The sequence below is a fragment of the Erinaceus europaeus genome, chromosome 9 (genome assembly GCF_950295315.1).
Source record: "Erinaceus europaeus chromosome 9, mEriEur2.1, whole genome shotgun sequence".
Classification (NCBI taxonomy): Eukaryota; Metazoa; Chordata; class Mammalia; order Eulipotyphla; family Erinaceidae; genus Erinaceus; species Erinaceus europaeus.
Window position 1 is genome coordinate 63,388,166 of NC_080170.1, and position 17,535 is coordinate 63,405,700.

General features: G+C 42.0%; 1 protein-coding gene and 1 long non-coding RNA gene across 3 annotated transcripts in view; one reads left to right on the top strand and one right to left on the bottom strand.

Annotated features, from left to right (window-relative positions):
• CLINT1 (clathrin interactor 1) overlaps positions 1-6,896 on the bottom strand; it is a 59,050-nt gene extending 52,154 nt beyond the window's left edge. Inside the window, exon 1 of one of the 2 annotated variants that reach the window (XM_007535600.3) lies at positions 6,708-6,896. In XM_007535600.3, the coding sequence (XP_007535662.2) occupies positions 6,708-6,748 (41 nt within the window). In that variant the 5' untranslated portion in view covers positions 6,749-6,896. The remainder of the gene's footprint in view (positions 1-6,707) is intronic. The other variant, XM_007535601.3, reaches the window with a different exon arrangement.
• A 178-nt stretch (positions 6,897-7,074) lies between these two features.
• The window catches only part of LOC132540419 (uncharacterized), a 61,523-nt gene continuing 51,062 nt past the window's right edge, over positions 7,075-17,535 (top strand). Inside the window, exon 1 of the long non-coding RNA XR_009551610.1 lies at positions 7,075-7,496. This is a non-coding gene — a long non-coding RNA (uncharacterized LOC132540419). The remainder of the gene's footprint in view (positions 7,497-17,535) is intronic.

Genomic DNA, 17,535 nt, shown 5'->3' on the forward strand with positions numbered 1-17,535 from the left:
GGAGGGGAAGACAGAGAGGGAGAGAGAAAGATAGACACCTGAGACCTGCTTCACCGCCTGTGATGGGACTCTCCTGCAGGTGGGGAGCCAGGAGCTTGAACCGGGATCCTTACACTGGTCCTTGCATCTTGCGCCACAAGTGCATATCTCGCTGCGCTTCCGCCCGATTCCCATATGCTTTTTTCTTAAAGCAAATATTTAAAAACTAGGAATGGAAAAATGTTCAACCATGGACTCACAGTGTAATAACTAGGAGTATTAGTAATGGCACTTAAAATTAAAAGACAAATGTACTTTTCAGGGGCTGAATCAGTAAACAGATTAAGAAAAAAAAATTCTTGTAAACTAACACTAATTGGCACAAGAAAACATATGCAAAGTTAAGAGTTTTTTAAATGCACCATGATAGCTGTCTGAAATAGACTACTTTAAACCACAGGATAACATCCCTAAGAAATGTTGGCAGAAGATAAACACATCTTTCTTTGGAATTAAAATTCTTAGTATCTACTTGTATCCAGTTACCAGGGTAAAAGATAATGTATTCACTATTTTCAACAATAACAACTGCCTACAGTTAAAAGAGAAGCTGGTAAGACTTCTATAGAAAACTGGCAAGCATCTTTCCTCTCAAGTTCTAATGAACAGAATGAAGAGAGATTTACGGGTGAGATATGAGAAACAAAGGTGAAAACATCTGCCAATTGAAAGAAAAGCATTAAGTTCAAACTGTGGCATATCTGTAGTGGCAAGTTTCTTGAAGTACTGTAGTTTTCAAGCTCAGAAAATACAGTACTAATCTATCAACCAATAAACGTATTATTTGTAGAAATTCTTGAATAACCTATTTACTACAGAAGCAAAAAAAAAAAAGGTTCTCATTTGGAGGTCAGAGTACAATAGTAGTTTCTGCAAGTCTATGAAATTATCTAAATATTTAGGAACTAAAAAATAAAAACCAACAAAAATCAAGTCTGAGGGAAATTCAAGTTGTACTTACTAACTTAAAACAGATTACCTAAGAAATTGCTTTAGATCCATATCCAGTTTTAACTGAAATACTATATATGAGTGAGAGTCACTGTGGCCCAGGAGTGGCACAGAAGATAAAACATTGGACTCTCGAGCATCAGGTCCCGAGTTCAGTCCCCGGCAGCACATGTATCAGAGTGATGTTTGGTTCTTTCTCACTCCCTCTCCTATTCCTTTCATAAATAAAATTATTTAAAAAAAAAAAAGAGCAAGAGTCACTAATGTAACATATTTTCCATTAAAATTATCCCTGTAATGAAAGTGAAGGATTAACCAGGCATGAGCAATTAGTAATTCTGACCCATCATTATGTGGAGAGAAAATATAACAGAACTGCACAAACTTGGAGTTTTTATTATGTATGTGTTGACAAAAAAAAAAAAAAAATATATATATATATATATATAATTTGGGGATAAGTGGAAGGGTGTGAGCCAGGCAGTGATGCACCTGGTTAAGCACACACATTACAGTGAGCAAGGACCAGGGTTCAAGCCCATGGTCCCCACCTGCAGGGAGAAAACTTCTCAAGTAATGAAGGAAGCAGGGCTGCAGGTGTCTTTGCCTCTCTCCCTCTTTCTGTGTCCCTCTTCCCCCCTTTTTAAAAGATTTTATTTATTTATTGAAAAAGATAGGAGGAGAGAGAAAGAGCCAGACATCACTCTGGTACATGTGCTGCCAGGGATTGAACTTGGGACCTCATGCTTGAGAGTTCAATGCTTTACCCACTGTGCCACCTCCTGGACCAATCCCTCTCCCCTCTTAATTTCTCTCTGTCTCTACCCAATAATAAAGATCTAAAAACAAACAAAAAAATTCTTAAAAAAAAAAAAAAAGGAGGCAGGGACAGATAGCATAATGGCTATGCAAAGAGACTCTCATGCTTCAGGCTTCACAGTCCCACGTTCAATTTACCCACAGCACCACCATAAGCCAGAGCTGAGCAGCGCTCTAGTAGTGAGTGGGGGGTGGGGGGGTGGGGGAGATTGAAGATCAAGTGCACTGTTTGTGGAGGGAAGGCTCAGAGGGGGGGGTGGGGGAAAACACACCAGGTTTGAGTGCCCAGTGCACACCATGGGATTACTACAGCAATCTGACTTCATAAGAAATAAAATACACTTCAACTGCCTATTTAGCACCAAGTTTACAACTAACTATAAGCCATACATAGCAAACTAAAAACATTTTTAACTGTACAGTTTCAATTACATAAGCTTAAGTCAGTAAAAAACAGAATTTAATACTATGTACTTTTTCTACTATAAAATATAAGACTATCTGGATGAGAGATTTATTATTTTTAAAAGATATTTTACATGTTTTATTTTAATGAGATACATACACAGAGAGAGAGACAGACAGACACAAAACAGAGACCAGAGCACTGCTCAGCTCTGACTTCTTTCTGGTGGTATGAGGCACTGAACCTGAGACTGTGAGGACTTAGGCGTGAAAATCTTTTTGCATAACCATTACACTTTCTCCCTAGCCTGGATGAGAATTTTTTTTTTAAAAAAAGATTTTTTTAAAAATATTTATTTAGGGAGTCAAGTGGTAGTGCAGTGGGCTAAGCGCAAATGGCGCAAAGTGCAAGGACCAGCTTAAGGATCCCGGTTTGAGCCCTGGCTCCCCACCTGCAGGGGAGTAGCTTCACAAGAGGTGAAGCAGGTCTGCAGGTGTCTATCTTTCCCCCTATCTTCTCCTCCTCTTTCCATTTCTCTCTGTCCTATCCAACAATGGTGGCATCAATAATAACTACAACAATAAAACAAGGGCAACAAAAGGCAATAAATAAACATTAAAATAAATATTTATTGCCTTTTGTTGCCCTTGTTGTTTTATTGTTGTAGTCACTATTGCTGTTGTTGTAGTCACTATTGATGTTGTTGTTGTTGGACAGGAGAGAAATGGAGAGAGGAGGGGAAGACAGAGAGGGGGAAAGACAGACCCCTACGGTCCTGCTTCACCTCTTGTGAAGCTACTCCCCTGCAGGTGGGGAGCTGGGAGCTTGAGCCCGGATCTTTATGCTGGTCCTTGTGCTTTGTGTCACAGGCGCTTAGCCCGATGCACTACCGCCCGACTCCCTGGATGACAATTTTTAATGAAATATTTCACAATCTTGCATACACTTGCCACTAATAGTGAGTTTGTGTTATAGTCTTAAAAAAATACATTAGAATGATGTAGTATAATTATACTAAAAATCTAGAACCAAAAAAAATTTGTGGCAAAAGACAATGCTCCAACATTGGCTAGCTAGATTAAGTGAACTAGAAATCATGGCTATCTATTATTTCACATTAACACAGCTACTCATTTAATAATTCATTAGCCAAATGTACCCACAAGTAATATAGCCAATTGGGGAATCAAGTGGAAGTGCACCCCAGGCTTGAGGTCCCAGTGCACCACTTGGGACTATTGCAGTAACTGGGAGTGTGTGTGTGTGAGATGTTTGTGTGATATGTATATTTGTGTATGTATATATATATATATATATATATATATATATATATATATATATCCGTCTCCAGAGCAGTGAAGCCCAGCTGAGAATTTAAAAAAGTATCTTGAATAAAGGGAGTAGTGTGTTGTAGGGTAACAATGGTCAAGCAAGTCCTCACTGGTAGGAGTGGTGTCACTTATCCCTTCCTGCCACAGCTGCCTTTTATTCAATTTGAGTACAGTGGGAACAAATAGCATACCAAGTTCTGGCCAGACTATGGCTTTATCTTCTTTTCCTCAGTTCTACAAACGTCTGTAAAAATAGAGTAGTCATTAATACCACCAGGAAGTGCAATTGTGGAAAACACCTTCCCACCATCTAGAAAGTCCTCCAGGTCTCAAAAGCCAGTATTTGAGATATATCATTATATTCAACTGCCACAGTCCTGTATTTAACATTAGCTCCAGGGAACATATTTTAAAAAAGAGTGCATTTTTCTTTCTGAAGTAAATGTCACTGGGAAGGACATGAAATAAATAAAACTTCTAGCTTTCCTGAGTCATGGTTTGCATTTACTTATTGCACAATGTATTTAAATATAATTTATTGATCACCACTTACAAACAAAAAGTCCTTTTCCAGCCAAGTTCTTATCTCTGAAAGATAGTAACTTTTCAAAATCCATCCACTAATACGTAGTATTTCCATTTTTTTTTTCCTTCATGGAAACTGATCTTCCCAAATAGCCATTCAAGATGAACAACATAATCTCAGTCTTGTTCAATTCCTTCATTTCACAGAAAAGGAACCCAAAGTCTAGAGGTTCATGTGATTCTGCCCCAAATCACAGAAATGGCTAGTTGTAGAGAACTGTCTGATTCTGAAGCAAGTTCTATAAACCTAACACGTTCATTCTATCAGATAAACCTTTATTTAATTAGTCCAAGTTCTCACAGCAGTTGTCAAATCAGTTCACTTAAGATCAACAGTTTAACTGGACAAAATGTTACAGGTACCTGGTTCTTTGAGATGTTTACATTTTTGAGGGGTGTCATCATTAGGGCTACAGCACTCTAGGGCTCTGGGAAGATTTTTCTCAGGTAGAGAACAAGAGAATGAAAGCACCACAGATTTCTCTAATGTACTCAAACCTGAGTAAAGTGCCTGACAAAACAGCATACTAACCAAGTGAGTTAATTTGCACGCTCAAGGTGCTTACATTTTTAGGAAGGATTTCTCTCTTGCCAGTGAGAGATGAAAATTAAATTCTAAATATTCACCAATAAATCTTAATTAAGTTCTAATCTTAATACCACGTCAGTCATCACCAGAGCTTTAGAAAGTTTTGAATAAGTTGGTTCAAGTCTCCATTGTAAACTGAATAGTAAAAAGGTGTTTTTCAACAAGGGCTCTTTCATGAAGTGACTTGGTAACTACTTCAGGACAAATTTAACCTGAAGCACTAAAACTGGTAACAGAGGTGATGAATTCAAACAGTAGAAAATGAAGGCAGCAGTACTGCTCTGATTTGACTCCTTAAATATGCACAGATTTTTTTAGAACCACAGATACACTCCTCTGAGATAATATGTTTCTTAGCTGTTTTTTTCTGCTGTCCTCTAACAGAGCATGTGGGAAGGGTTTTGGACTTTTGAACTAATTAATTAAGCTAGCATTCTAGTTTCTATACTATATTAAACAACAACCACCAAATTCTTTTCATTATAACTATGATACTATCTTTGTAATGCACAGATATATGCCAAATAAGTTTTCGAGGACTTAATAGCCAAATCAGTAGTTGACAAAGGAAAATAATTAAAGCAAATCACTTTTCAAATGAAGAGTTTATCTCTTAGTGTAATTTCTCTCTCTCTCAATGCCATAATCTATATACCTACCACACTCATCTGAAGATTTGCGTTAAGGATTTTATATGCGCTCTAAACCCTTATCTCTTTAGACTGACCACAACACTCAAATACCTATATGATTTTTACACTTATCTGAAAAGGGGGTCACTTATGAGGTTAAGCTACTTGTGAAGGTTACAGGCAGATTCTGCAGGTTCTGAAACCTGTGCTCCTCACACACACCTCTGCTTTCTTGAGAACGCAAAACCTTTGAAATTGTTCAAACTCTAACTCCCATCCAATGCATTAGCCCAGCACTGTGATTCGTTTCCCTATGGTGTTAAAAAAGCCTCGGTAAGTTTGCCACCCACACTTTTTTGACTTAAGGTTGGGTAAGTGGCACTAATAATCATTCTCTCGCTGCACTTACTGTATAATCACTAATACCCAAACGGGACGGGATTGGTTAAACTTTATTTCCTTTTGCTGCAGAAGGTACTTCACCAGTTAGTCTATTCAATTTAGATGTGAAGGTTTTCCTGCTGTATGTAGTAAGGCACTAAAGCTATCAGCTAAGTCCTAAAGGAAACAACTGCCTGTTAGTCGTTTTACTTAACAGTGAAGTTAAAAAGCAAATGAACATGGTATCAACCTAGGCGGCTTTCTTCTCTATGGAACATTCTTAATGATTTTTTAATCGGACAGAATGGAACAAGTGGCCTATGAAAAACGTAGTGGAAAAGAGGAAAAGAATCACAAGAGGTTATTCGGCGGTCCACTCTCACAAGCGTTAGTAAAGCAAAGGATGAGTCTCTTGAGTTACTTCTGCTTGATGACAATGGCCACTTGTTACACTACCACCCACTCCAACACTTCAGGCTCCTTAGGAATGAAAACTAAGTCAGCAAGGTGAAGGACGGATGCCACCAGGCCTCAAGTGCCCACGGCGCACCCTCGAGGGGCAGAGAGGGACAGAGGGGGGCAGAGCCTGCGACCCCTGCGTCCAGCCCTCGCGGGCTCCCGGGGCGCAGAGCGACGAGCCCGGGGTCGGGTCAGCGCTCCGGCCAGGGCAGAGCCCGGCTCCGGACACCCCGGCCCTGCGCCCCTCCGCGGACCGCAGGGCAGGCGCCGAGAGTACCGAGGCAGAAGCAGGGACAGGAAGGCCTGGTCTGCAGAGCGGAGGACCTGCAGAAAGAAGACGAGCAAAGGTCCCTTCGCTGCCCGGCCGGTCGGGAAGAGGGCCGAGGGTCCTGGCCGCCGCCATGATGGGGCAGCCAGGAGGGGTGGGGGTGTGAGGCGGGTGCCGCGCGCAGGGGTGGCCCAGACCCCCTGTCGCCCCGGCGTGGGCCGCGGCCACAACTGCCCCCGATACTCACGCTTTGTCCACCAGCTCCCGCACCTTCCACATGTTCAACATCTTGCCCCGCGCGGGCCGGGCCGCTGCTCCCCTCAGCAGCTCCCCACGAACCCCGGAGCACTTCCGCGCCGGGGCAGGTCCAGGCCAGGGTCGCCGCAGCCGCTCGCTGCCTCAGACTCTCCCAGGCGGCTTCTTCTGCCACGGCCGCGGCGCCGCTGGTGACACGTCGAGACGCGGGGGCAGCGGCGCTGCGTGAACCGGAAGTGGCCGTGCTTCCGGGGCTTGCGCGCGAGGCACGACGGGACCTGTAGTTCTCCTTGTATCTCGCAGGACTGGTTGAGCTGAGGCAGTTGTCGCACTCTGCTCAGAAGGACTCCTCTTAAATTCTCCAGGTCCTCCCGCCTCCCGGTTAGCGACGGATCCCGGAACTTTGGGCATGAGGCCCTGCCATATGTTTCTGAACATTCCCCCCTCCCCCTCACGTTTCAGAGCCGTCCGGGCTCGGAGCTCCCTCACTTTCCAAGTAGGAAGCGGCGTGAAGCCGCAGCGGCAACTCACTCGCTCTCTCAGAGGTGGGCTTGGCGGGCGGGCTCCTCCCGGGCCGAGCCTCCGCCGTGCTTCGTGCCAGTGTCCACCCCGGCTGCTTCCGTCTCCGAGTCTCTGTTTCCGTCCCGGGGAGCGAAGACAGTGGTGTGGTTCTAAAGTCTCTGACCCCCAGGACTCTCTGCACGTGCCCTACGGCAGCCCCAACTTCACTGCACCCCGAAACCCGGCGCGCACGCCGCCAGCAGCCCGAGCAGCCCGGCAGGTTTGTGTTTCAAGCACACATACACACAGGCGTAAACACAGGCACACACTCACACAGTGTTCAGTGTTCTGCTGCACAGGTCCTCGTTTACTACGTCCATGTTAAAACTACCAGCAATTTAAGAGACAGTCCAGTTGTTTGGTCCAACTGCTTCAGTTTTTTCATTTTACTTCAGAGAGAAACAATACTATGAAGTACTTAAGGGGGCCTCGTTGAGGAGCTTGTATTTAAGCTGAAACTTGCGTGATAGGCAGGAGCTAGTCTTAAAAGCTGTGAGAGTTCAGGCTCTGACTTATCTGGTCCTAGACTTCAGCCCCAGCACGATGTGGGAGTCCTTAAGCCACACCAGGGAAGCTCCATGGATGTTGGAGCAGTGCTATGATGTTTCTCTTTCCTCTCTCATAAAAAATAGGTTTGTGGGGAGTCGGGCGGTAGCGCAGAGGGTTAAACACAGATGGTGTAAAATGCAAGGACCTGCTTAAGGATCCCCACCTGCAGGGGAGTTGCTTTACAGGTGGTGAAGCAGGTCTGTAGGTGTCTTTCTCTCCCCCTCTCTGTCTTCCTCTCCTCTCTCCATTTCTGTCTGTCCCATCTAACAACGATGACATCAATAACAACAATAATAACTACAACAACAATAAAAAACAAGGGCAACGAAAGGGAAAATAAACTATATATAATATAATAAACTATATATAATATACATAATAGGTTTGTGGACCAGATGTAACGCATGAATGAGACTTAAGGCACAGGCACCGCATTAAATTTAAAAAAATATGTGAAAAAAAATATATATATGTGAGAAAAGAATTCCCAGTGGAAGAAAAAGAGACAGACTGGTTCACAAAGGGGAAGTGGAATGATAGCTGTTAGCTTTGAGATTAGACATCAAAGATCCCAAATCAGTAATCCAAACCTCTCACTCTTAGTTATCCAGGTCAGGTCACCTCTTTTTGTACCCTCTTAAATTAAGGAAGCAGCTTTGAAATGAGTTTCAATAGAGGTTTGGGATTAAGGCTAGAAAAAAAGCAGGTTGAAGGAATTTTCAAGCAGAAAAAATACAGCAGTAATCAGGACAAAGCTATCACAGATGTTTGTAGAGTTGGGATTGCATAGATGGACCTAAAGTGAATTGGGACAGGTAGGGGCAGAGAAAGATGGACAGAAATAGGCCAAGGAAAGAAACTTCCAAAGAAGTTTGTGCTTCAAGTTGAAAAGACCTCCTACAAGACTCAAAGGATGGAATGTGATCAGAGGAGATAAGAAAAACTGCTTTGCATAAGTAACTCAGCATGGTTAACTTTTAATCAGATGAAGGGCACACAGGCAGCAATGCCCTGGAACAAAAAGAGCCAACTTCTCTGCCTGGGCCTGTTTGCATAGTCAGCCTCACCAGTTATCCAGAGAGTACAATTGTGTTGTCCAATTTCCACTTTGCTTTTGACACCTAATTTGAATGCATTTAGATTTACTCAAGAGTGTCACCTGACATTTTCAGTCACCTGAGGCTAAATGCAACATCAAAAACCATGTATGTTTGTATGTTATTCAGGAGAGTCTCAGATGGACTAAAGAGCCAGCAAATTGATTTTTTGAAAAATGGTCTCAAAAGATTAATAGAATGTCAACAAAGTGTTCCATTTTTACCCTTCATGTTTGGGAGCAGTTTCTACAGTAACTTCTTTGTGGCAATTTAAATGTGTCACTGATAGAAAAACAAAGCAAAGTACCATCTACCCCTCTTCAGGAAACCATATATTTTTTATTGATCTATTGATCACTTTATTGGGGGAATGTTAATTGACAAGACCAATGTTGTCACAGATGTACAGTTTCACATCTCCCCGTAATCTGTGTCAGCACGCCTCACCCATAACCAACTTGTCTTCTTCCCACCATAGGATATGGTATCCTTACACCGGTCCTTGTGCTTTGCCCACATGTGCTTAACTCTGTGCTACTGCCCGACTCCCCAGGGTATGGTATCCTATAATGTCCTTTTCCAGCTGTCTCCCACTTCCTTCCTTTAAATCTGCTGTAATGAGTCTTAGCTAATTAAAGATTCACCTTGTATTTTCCCTTTCTTTGTTTCTTAAATCCCACCTATGAGTGGGATCATTAGTTACTTGTCCTTTTGGCTTAGTTCACTAACACGATTCCTTCAAATTTCAAACTACAAATTACAAATTACAAACTATAGCAAAAGAGAAAATTTTTTTCATTTCTTAAAACTGAACTGAACTCCATTGTATGCCACAACTTCCTTAATCATTCATCTGTCATTGGACATTTGAGCAGCTTCCAAATTTGGGCTATTGCATATAGTCCTTCAGTGAATATAGGTGCACAGATTTCTTTTGAAATATATATATGCATATATATTGTATAGGCTTCATAGTAAGAAGAAAAAAGCATAGCAAATTTAAAATGCACAGTCTAGAATACAGATTTTTTTTAAAAAATGGTAGAAGTAATTAGCAAGTAGTTCTGAAAGTGAACCTTACATGAAAGAATGATGTTATATACAGATTTATAATGGAATATACTAGAATTATTTTTCCAAAATTCAGGTTACAAAGTATTTTAGGAGTTATGAAATAGTACTTTAAATCATATGCTTTTGTGTATATTCGGAAAAAAGAAAATATTAAGTCTATAACAGAAATCTAAAGTATATATTTATATTACAGTAAATCATCCCAAGAATAATGTTCAGTAAAAAAAAATAGTTCAAATTTTAGGTATAAATAAATGGTACACTAGGTGCTTAGGAGAGGAATTGCTGAATTGTATGATAGGACAATTTTTAGTACTCTGAGGTATCTCCAAGCAGGAAAACTTTTTTTTTTCTTCGCTAAATGAGTTGAAAGTGTCAGTAATGCCAACCCAACACAAGGTTGAAAGCCAGTGTATTCAGTCATGCTATTTATGTGTGAGGAGCAGTTGCAGGCAGTGCACACTCCCTGCTTATTTCTTGGATGTTTCCTTTGGAGGAGGAAACATCTATGGTGCTCAGGTGTGGCAGCCAGGGAAAGGCATCACCCAGATTTCTCTTGGATAGAACCCACTCTCTAGGATCAGCCACAGCATTTATTACCAATCTGAGACTCCCAGTCAATGACTGAGCAAGGAAGGTGTGCTGTAGTCAGGTCATTTCTGCCCAGTGCAGGGCTTCTTCACTGGGCAGCCATTGCCTTGGACTCCCCATCAACCTGGCCCAGGTTACTTCAGTATAATTGGAAACTCTTGGAACCCATTCCTCCTTTCTTCCTTCAGTCCCTTGACAGGTATCCAGACTTCCTTGTGGTCTGAGATTCTCCCCACATACACTTGCTGCCTCTTCTTTATCCTTCATTGGGTGTTCCCACCAACAAATCCTTTACACTTCTGATTTCATCTTGGCTTCTACTTCCTACAGAACCAGAATGATGCACAGTTGTAACCTTGGTTTCAGCATTGGGCCCAGTGAGTCCCCCCCCCCATTTTTTATTTGTGATTAATACGGAGTTACAGTTTTTTAAGATTTCAGTGTATAGCTCCACACCACACCGACCACCAAAGTTCTGTCTCCACTCTCTCATCTCCCAGAGGTAACCACCATAGTTCCCAGTGGGTCTTGTTTTTGATCGTTTTCTATAACAGCCAGGATCCTTGCTGTCTAATCAGAGTAGGAGAGTTACCACAAAGCCATGCAAATTATATTGCACAATCTCAGGGCCACCGTGTATGTGTACTGTGAAGTTCCAGACAGTTAACTACAGAGAGGAAAAATAAGGCAGTGGTTAGCATGCAGCTCATTCTACACTGACAAACATGGACTCAAATTCTGCATCAACTATACACTAACTTGATCACTCTGCATATGTTAATTAGCTTAGTAGAGCCTAGTGGTTGTCAAGTAGAAGTCTGGAACCAGGTGGCCCGAGTTGTCTACTCAGTAAATGTTAGCAATACTACTACTATAAATTTTTAAAAGATTTATTTATTACATATGGGAGAGAGTTTTGCATGAGATAGAGAGATAAGCCAGAGAACCACTCAGATACATGTAGCATCAGGAGTCAAACTGGAAATCCCAGGCATGCAAGTCTGATGCTTTTCCAATTGAATGATTTAGAAGACATCATACTTACATGTAAAATATAGCCAATATGCAGGACCATTGAAAAGATGGGGAAAATATATACAGACATACATACACACATAGATATAGATAGTTGTTATAAAATCAGTCCATATCAGTGATCTTGGGTGAACTACTGTAGTTTCCAATGGAGGGGATAGGACACAACTTTGGTGGTAGGAACTGTATGGAATTATACCCCAATTATCTTATAATTTTGTAATCAGTATTGAATCACCAGTAAAAAGCATACAACTAATTAGTAGGCCTCTACTGTGTTCCAGACAGTAGGCTAGGTGTTGGCTATATAATTATAGGTAATTTATAATAGGCATATCAATATATAGTAAGTAAGCAAACACAGGTAGTAAACAGTAAATTTAACACACTATGCTGAGGAGCAAATGAAATAATACATATAATTAATTTCACAATAAGTCCTGCAGCAGAAATTTCTGGTAACCCTTAAAATCTTCAAATTCTCTTGTCCAAATGATGATGATAATAATAATAATATAATTTTTTTAAATTTTGTCCTACCTCTTGAACTCCTGGTACAGTAGGTGTATCATCTTCCTTTTATGATGGGTGTTTACACTGATCACATCACCAATTTAGGTTCTTTAAGTGTTTGCTACCAGAGATTGGGATATCTTGGGATAGATGACAAGAGGTCTTTTTTAGCTCTGACACCAAATATATATATATATATATACACATACATATATATATATATATATATATATATATATATATATATGTATATTTATTTTAAGGTCCAAGTTCAGTAAAAGGTTTGCAAAGAGGAAAAAAAAAATAGCAGGGGAGGGGGCCCTGGGTGGTATGCAGGTTAAGTGCATATGGCACCAAGTGCAAAGGCCGGTATAAGGATCCCGGTTCAAGCCCCCAGCTCCCCACCTGCAGGGGGAGTTGCTTCGCAAGTGGTGAAGCAGGTCTGCAGGTGTCTATCTTTCTCTCCCCCTCTCTGTCTTCCCCTCCTCTCTAGATTTTTCTGTCATATCTAACAACAACAACAGCTATGACAACAACAACAACTACAACAAGCCCAACAAAAATGGGAAAAATGGCCTCCAGGAGCAGTGGATTCTTAGTGCAGGCACCAAGCCCCAGCAATAACCCTGGAGAAAAAAAAAATAGCATGGGGACCTAGGAAAAGGAAAAGAAGCAACAAAGGAAGGAGTTAAGTGGTACTGCTAACACTATGAGCAGGTAAGCTGGTAGCAGGGACAGCTGGTGCTAACAGTGTATCTTGTTCAGTCAATCTCCACTCAGCTAGCACAGAGGCTCAGATGGACCTATTCAGAAAGCCTAAGGGCAGGGAGACAACATAATGGTTATGTAAACAGACTCTCATGCCTGAGGCTCTGAGGTCATAGGTTCAGTCCCCCAACCACCATAAACCAGACCTGAGTAGTGCTCTGATTTAAAAAAAAAAAAAAATCTATTGGTAGGTGCTCTCAAGGGTTAAGATAGGGTTGGGAGATAGCTCACTCAGTCAAGTACGCATTTTACCATGCATGAGGACTTGAGTTTGAGTTCACATGCATGACAGGTGCTGTGGTGTCTTTCCTTCTGTTTCTTTGTTCATACTTCCCTTTCTGTCTCTGCCTATCTTTACAAGAAAATAAATAAACAAACAAATAAAGCAGTCAGGAGTGGTTGATTAATGCATTGGCCTGCCTCTCTCTCTCTCTTATTAAAAACTAAATCAGGGAATCAGGCGATAGCGCAGCGGGTTAAGCACAAGTGGCACAAAGCACAAGGACCAGCGTAAGGATCCCGGTTCGAGCCCCTGGCTCCCACCTGCAGGGGAGTCGCTTCACAAGTGGTGAAGCAGGTCTGCAGGTTTCTGTCTTTCTCTCCCCCCTCTGTCTTCCCCTTCTCTCTCCATTTCTCTCTGTCCTATCCAACAACGACAACATCAATTACAGCAACAATAAAACAAGGGAAACAAAAAAAAGGAATAAATATTTTTTAAAAAACTAAATGTAAAAAAGGAAAGGAAGAAAAAGAGTCTTCTGGGAGTAGTGGAACTGTACAGGCGCAAAACTCCAGTATGCCAAAATTTAAAAAAATAAAAGGCTAACACATTTGCAGCCCTGTAAGAATGTACCAAGCTGAGATGGAGGCAGAAGCACCCTTGGAGTCCTTTCTCTGCCTCCTTAGGTGGGTTTTTCCTTTGTCTCCTAACCACAGGTAAGCACTGGCAGAGTGCACGCTGCTTCTGGTGTCTGGGCCTTTGAAATTCCAGTCACAGGAAACCAAAGTGCTGCCTTGCAAGCCACTTGTGGCTGTGGGCACCATTTCCACTTTAGCAAGTCAGAATCAGAGGAGGAAGGGGTGGCAGTTAGACAGGATGAGATGGCTGGTTGCTGGAATGGGGGTATTTCTGGTTAAAGTCAAGTACCCTGGAAACGCCCCTGGTGTCCAGAATCCAGAAAGTCTACTGGCCCTTCACCTCTAACACTGTATATATATATATATATATATATATATATTATGCTCCAGAGGAAGAGCTCACTGCGGGGTGAATCAAACAAGTTTGCTGAACAGAACACTGTTCTTTAATAACCAGAATGAATATGGAGGCATGTTTGGGGGTTTGTTGTTACAAGGCATGCTTTTTGGTGGGAAAGAATTTGCAGCCGGTGAGGGCTAAATAGATAACTAAACTGGTCATTACACAAGAAGCTAGTCTAGTATGGAAGATAGAGATATCAACAAATAAAAGCCACAGTAAAGTATTAAAGTGTCAGTGTAGTGTGGAGGAGAGGTTGTAGTTCTCTATAGACTGAAGGAATCAGTGGACCTTGGTTTGCACTATACAGCTCTGTGACCTTGATAAATGGGCTGGTAAGCTTCCAGGAGTAATTTGATTGTTGTGAGGTGTGAGTGAGTGAGATACCATACATGGAATTTCTAGCGTTGTGTCTGTATCACAAGGATTTATTAAATAATACCTACTACCAAAATTGAACTTTTATTATACAGAGATCTCAGGAAATGAAGGAGAAAGTATTAGAGCTGGTCCACAGAGTCTATTTTTTTCTTCACAAAGTCTTATTTTATATTTATTTTATGTTATTTTATTATATTTTACTTTATTTTTTTACCAGGACACTGCTCAGATCTGGCTTATGGTAGTGCTGGGGGTTGAACCTGAGACTTTTGGTGCCTCAGGCATAAGAAGCTTTTTACATAACCATTATGCTATCTCCCCAGCCCCAAGTCCATAAAGTCAATAAGTATGTATCTGGTCACTTACTCACCTGGGAAGGTGCACTTTGCCATGTGTGTGATTCACATTTGAACCTAGAAGGTCTCTCCCTCTGTCTCTTTCTGAAAAACTTGGCCTGGAGTGGGGGGAAACACCTAATCCTATTGCCTAGAATTGTAGTGTGAAGAACAGACACAATTATGACTCTCAGGACATTTGCTGGGGGGGAAAGACTGTAATCTATCACTGCAGACCCATGAGTGCTATGGAGGAACTGCCAACAGGGCTCAGAGCAGTGCTGCTGCTCTTGAACTGGGCAGAGCAACAGCCAGGAAGGCATTTGGGCATGGGGAAATAGTATAGTGAATATGAGAAAAGGCTCTCATGCCTGACACACCAAAGATCTCAATCCCTTTCACCACCATAAATCAGAGATAAGCAGTGCTCTGGTAAAAAGAAAAAAAAAATGTGAAAAGGAGAAGTACAATCAGATAGAACAGCCTGTGTCCCTATCCATGAGGCAAACTCAACATGTTCCAGGACACGTAAGAAGGAAGGCCTAATGAGGCGGGACTGGTGGTGGAGGTGGTCAGAGAGGAGCCTGAAAGTCATTGCTGCTCACACCATTATCCACCCTCTCTCCCTGGCCCAGTTGACCTCTGGGAATTCAATGACTTGCATATCTTAGGGTTTAAGTCTTCCTAGAGGGCTTCACCCATGTTTGAGGGACATCAGAAGATAGATGAGACTTAGGTGGTGGTCTTTCTTTGCCCTTCCTCTCTGCCTTAGCAACATGGGTCTGGCAGTAGCTGTGTCCCCTGTGCCTACTGCTTATGTCAGATTGTCAGATATACCTTCACTCCCATCCCAAGTGCCTCAGCTCTTCTGTTTCCTTGCTTTGCCTCTGATTCTGTGTGATCATGTTTTCACCCTGACTACTCTCCTAAAGGCTCATTTCTTTTTTTAATATTTATTTATTTATTCCCTTTTGTTGCCCTTGTTGTTTTATTGTTGTGGTTTATTGTTGTTATTGATGTTGTTGGATAGGACAGAAAGAAATGGAGAGAGGAGGGGAAGACAGAGAGGGGGCGAGAAAGATAGACACCTGCAGACCTGCTTCACCGCTTGTGAAGCCCCTCTCCTGCAGGTGAGGAGCTGGGGTCTCGAACTGGGATCCTTTTGCCAGACCTTGCACTTTGTGCCATGTACGCTTAACCCGCTGCGCTACCTCCCAACTCCACTAAAGGCTCATTTCTTCACCTTGGGTACACTGCGATTGATTGCCCCTTTAGCTAAATGCTGAGCAGTGTTTGTTGCTAGGGTCTTGCAACACTGAGGTGAAGAAGCACAATGTGGAAGGACTTGTATATCAAATGAAGAACAGAATCTTTTTTTATATATTATTTATTTATTCCCTTTTGTTGCCCTTGTTGTTTTATTATTGTAGTTATTATTGATGTCATTGTTGTTGGATAGGACAGAGAGAAATGGAGAGAGGAGGGGAAGACAGGGGGAGAGAAAGATAGACACCTGCAGATCTGCTTTACCGCCTGTGAAGCGACTCCCTGTAGGTGGGGAGCCGGGGGCTCGAACTGGGATCCTTACTCCAGTCCTTGCGCTTTGCATGACTTTGCTTAACCTGCTGCACTACAACCTGACTCCCTGAAGAACACAATCTTAAGATTATTTTTTTTTAAGATTTTTAAAATTTTATTATTTTTTTTGCCACCAGGGTTATTGTTGGGGCTTGGTGCCTGCCTAGACTACTGGCAGGTATTGTTTATCTCTCTTCTTCTTCCCTCCTTTCTTTCTTCCTTTCTTTCTTGACAAGGAGAGAGAGAGAGAGCGCTACAGTAGTGCTTCACTGCTCCCCCCCCCCCCCCCCAGCATTTGGGACTGGGGACTTAAGCCCAAATGCATAAGGACATGCATGGCAACATGCGCACTCTACTGGGTAAGCCACCACTGGCCCCTTCAGCCTTAAGATTTTTATTTGAAGTGTCATGAGTGACTGCACACTTGCTGCAGTCACTTCCTTGTCACTAAATTTCCCATCTTCAGCCTCATTTCTCTGTTCTTCTTAAGAGAGGCTGTATTCTCTCAAGCAGGCCCTTCTCCATTACTGGCACTTCTTCCTTCTCAAAATGTTTTGCTCTCTCACCTTTTATTATAGGCTCCTTTGCTTCTGTTTCTGGCTTCTAGATGTTCAAGGATGCTCCAAGGCTTATTCTTTTTTTAATTATTAAAAAAAATTATAAAATGGAAATATTGACAAGATCATAGGATAAGAGGGGTATAATCCCACACAATTCCCACCACCAGAACTCTGTATCCCATCCCTTCCCCTGATAGCTGTCCAGTTCTTCATCCCTCTGGGAGTATAGATCCAGGATTATCATGGGGTGCAGAAGGTGGGAAGTCTGGCTTCTGTAATTATTTCCCCGCTGAACATGGGCTTTGACAGGTCAATCCGTACTCCCAATCTAAGGCTTATTCTGTCCTTTTCACTGCCAGTGCCAACCACAGTTGCTTCTCACCTCTGCTATAGAATATGCTTCCTAATTTGTGCCCCCAAGACCTTTCTTGATCATGAATTTGACTTTGTTCCTTATTGTACCTTCATGTACAGAGATTTTATAGCTTCCTAGGGTACATAGAATCCAGATTTGATCAGT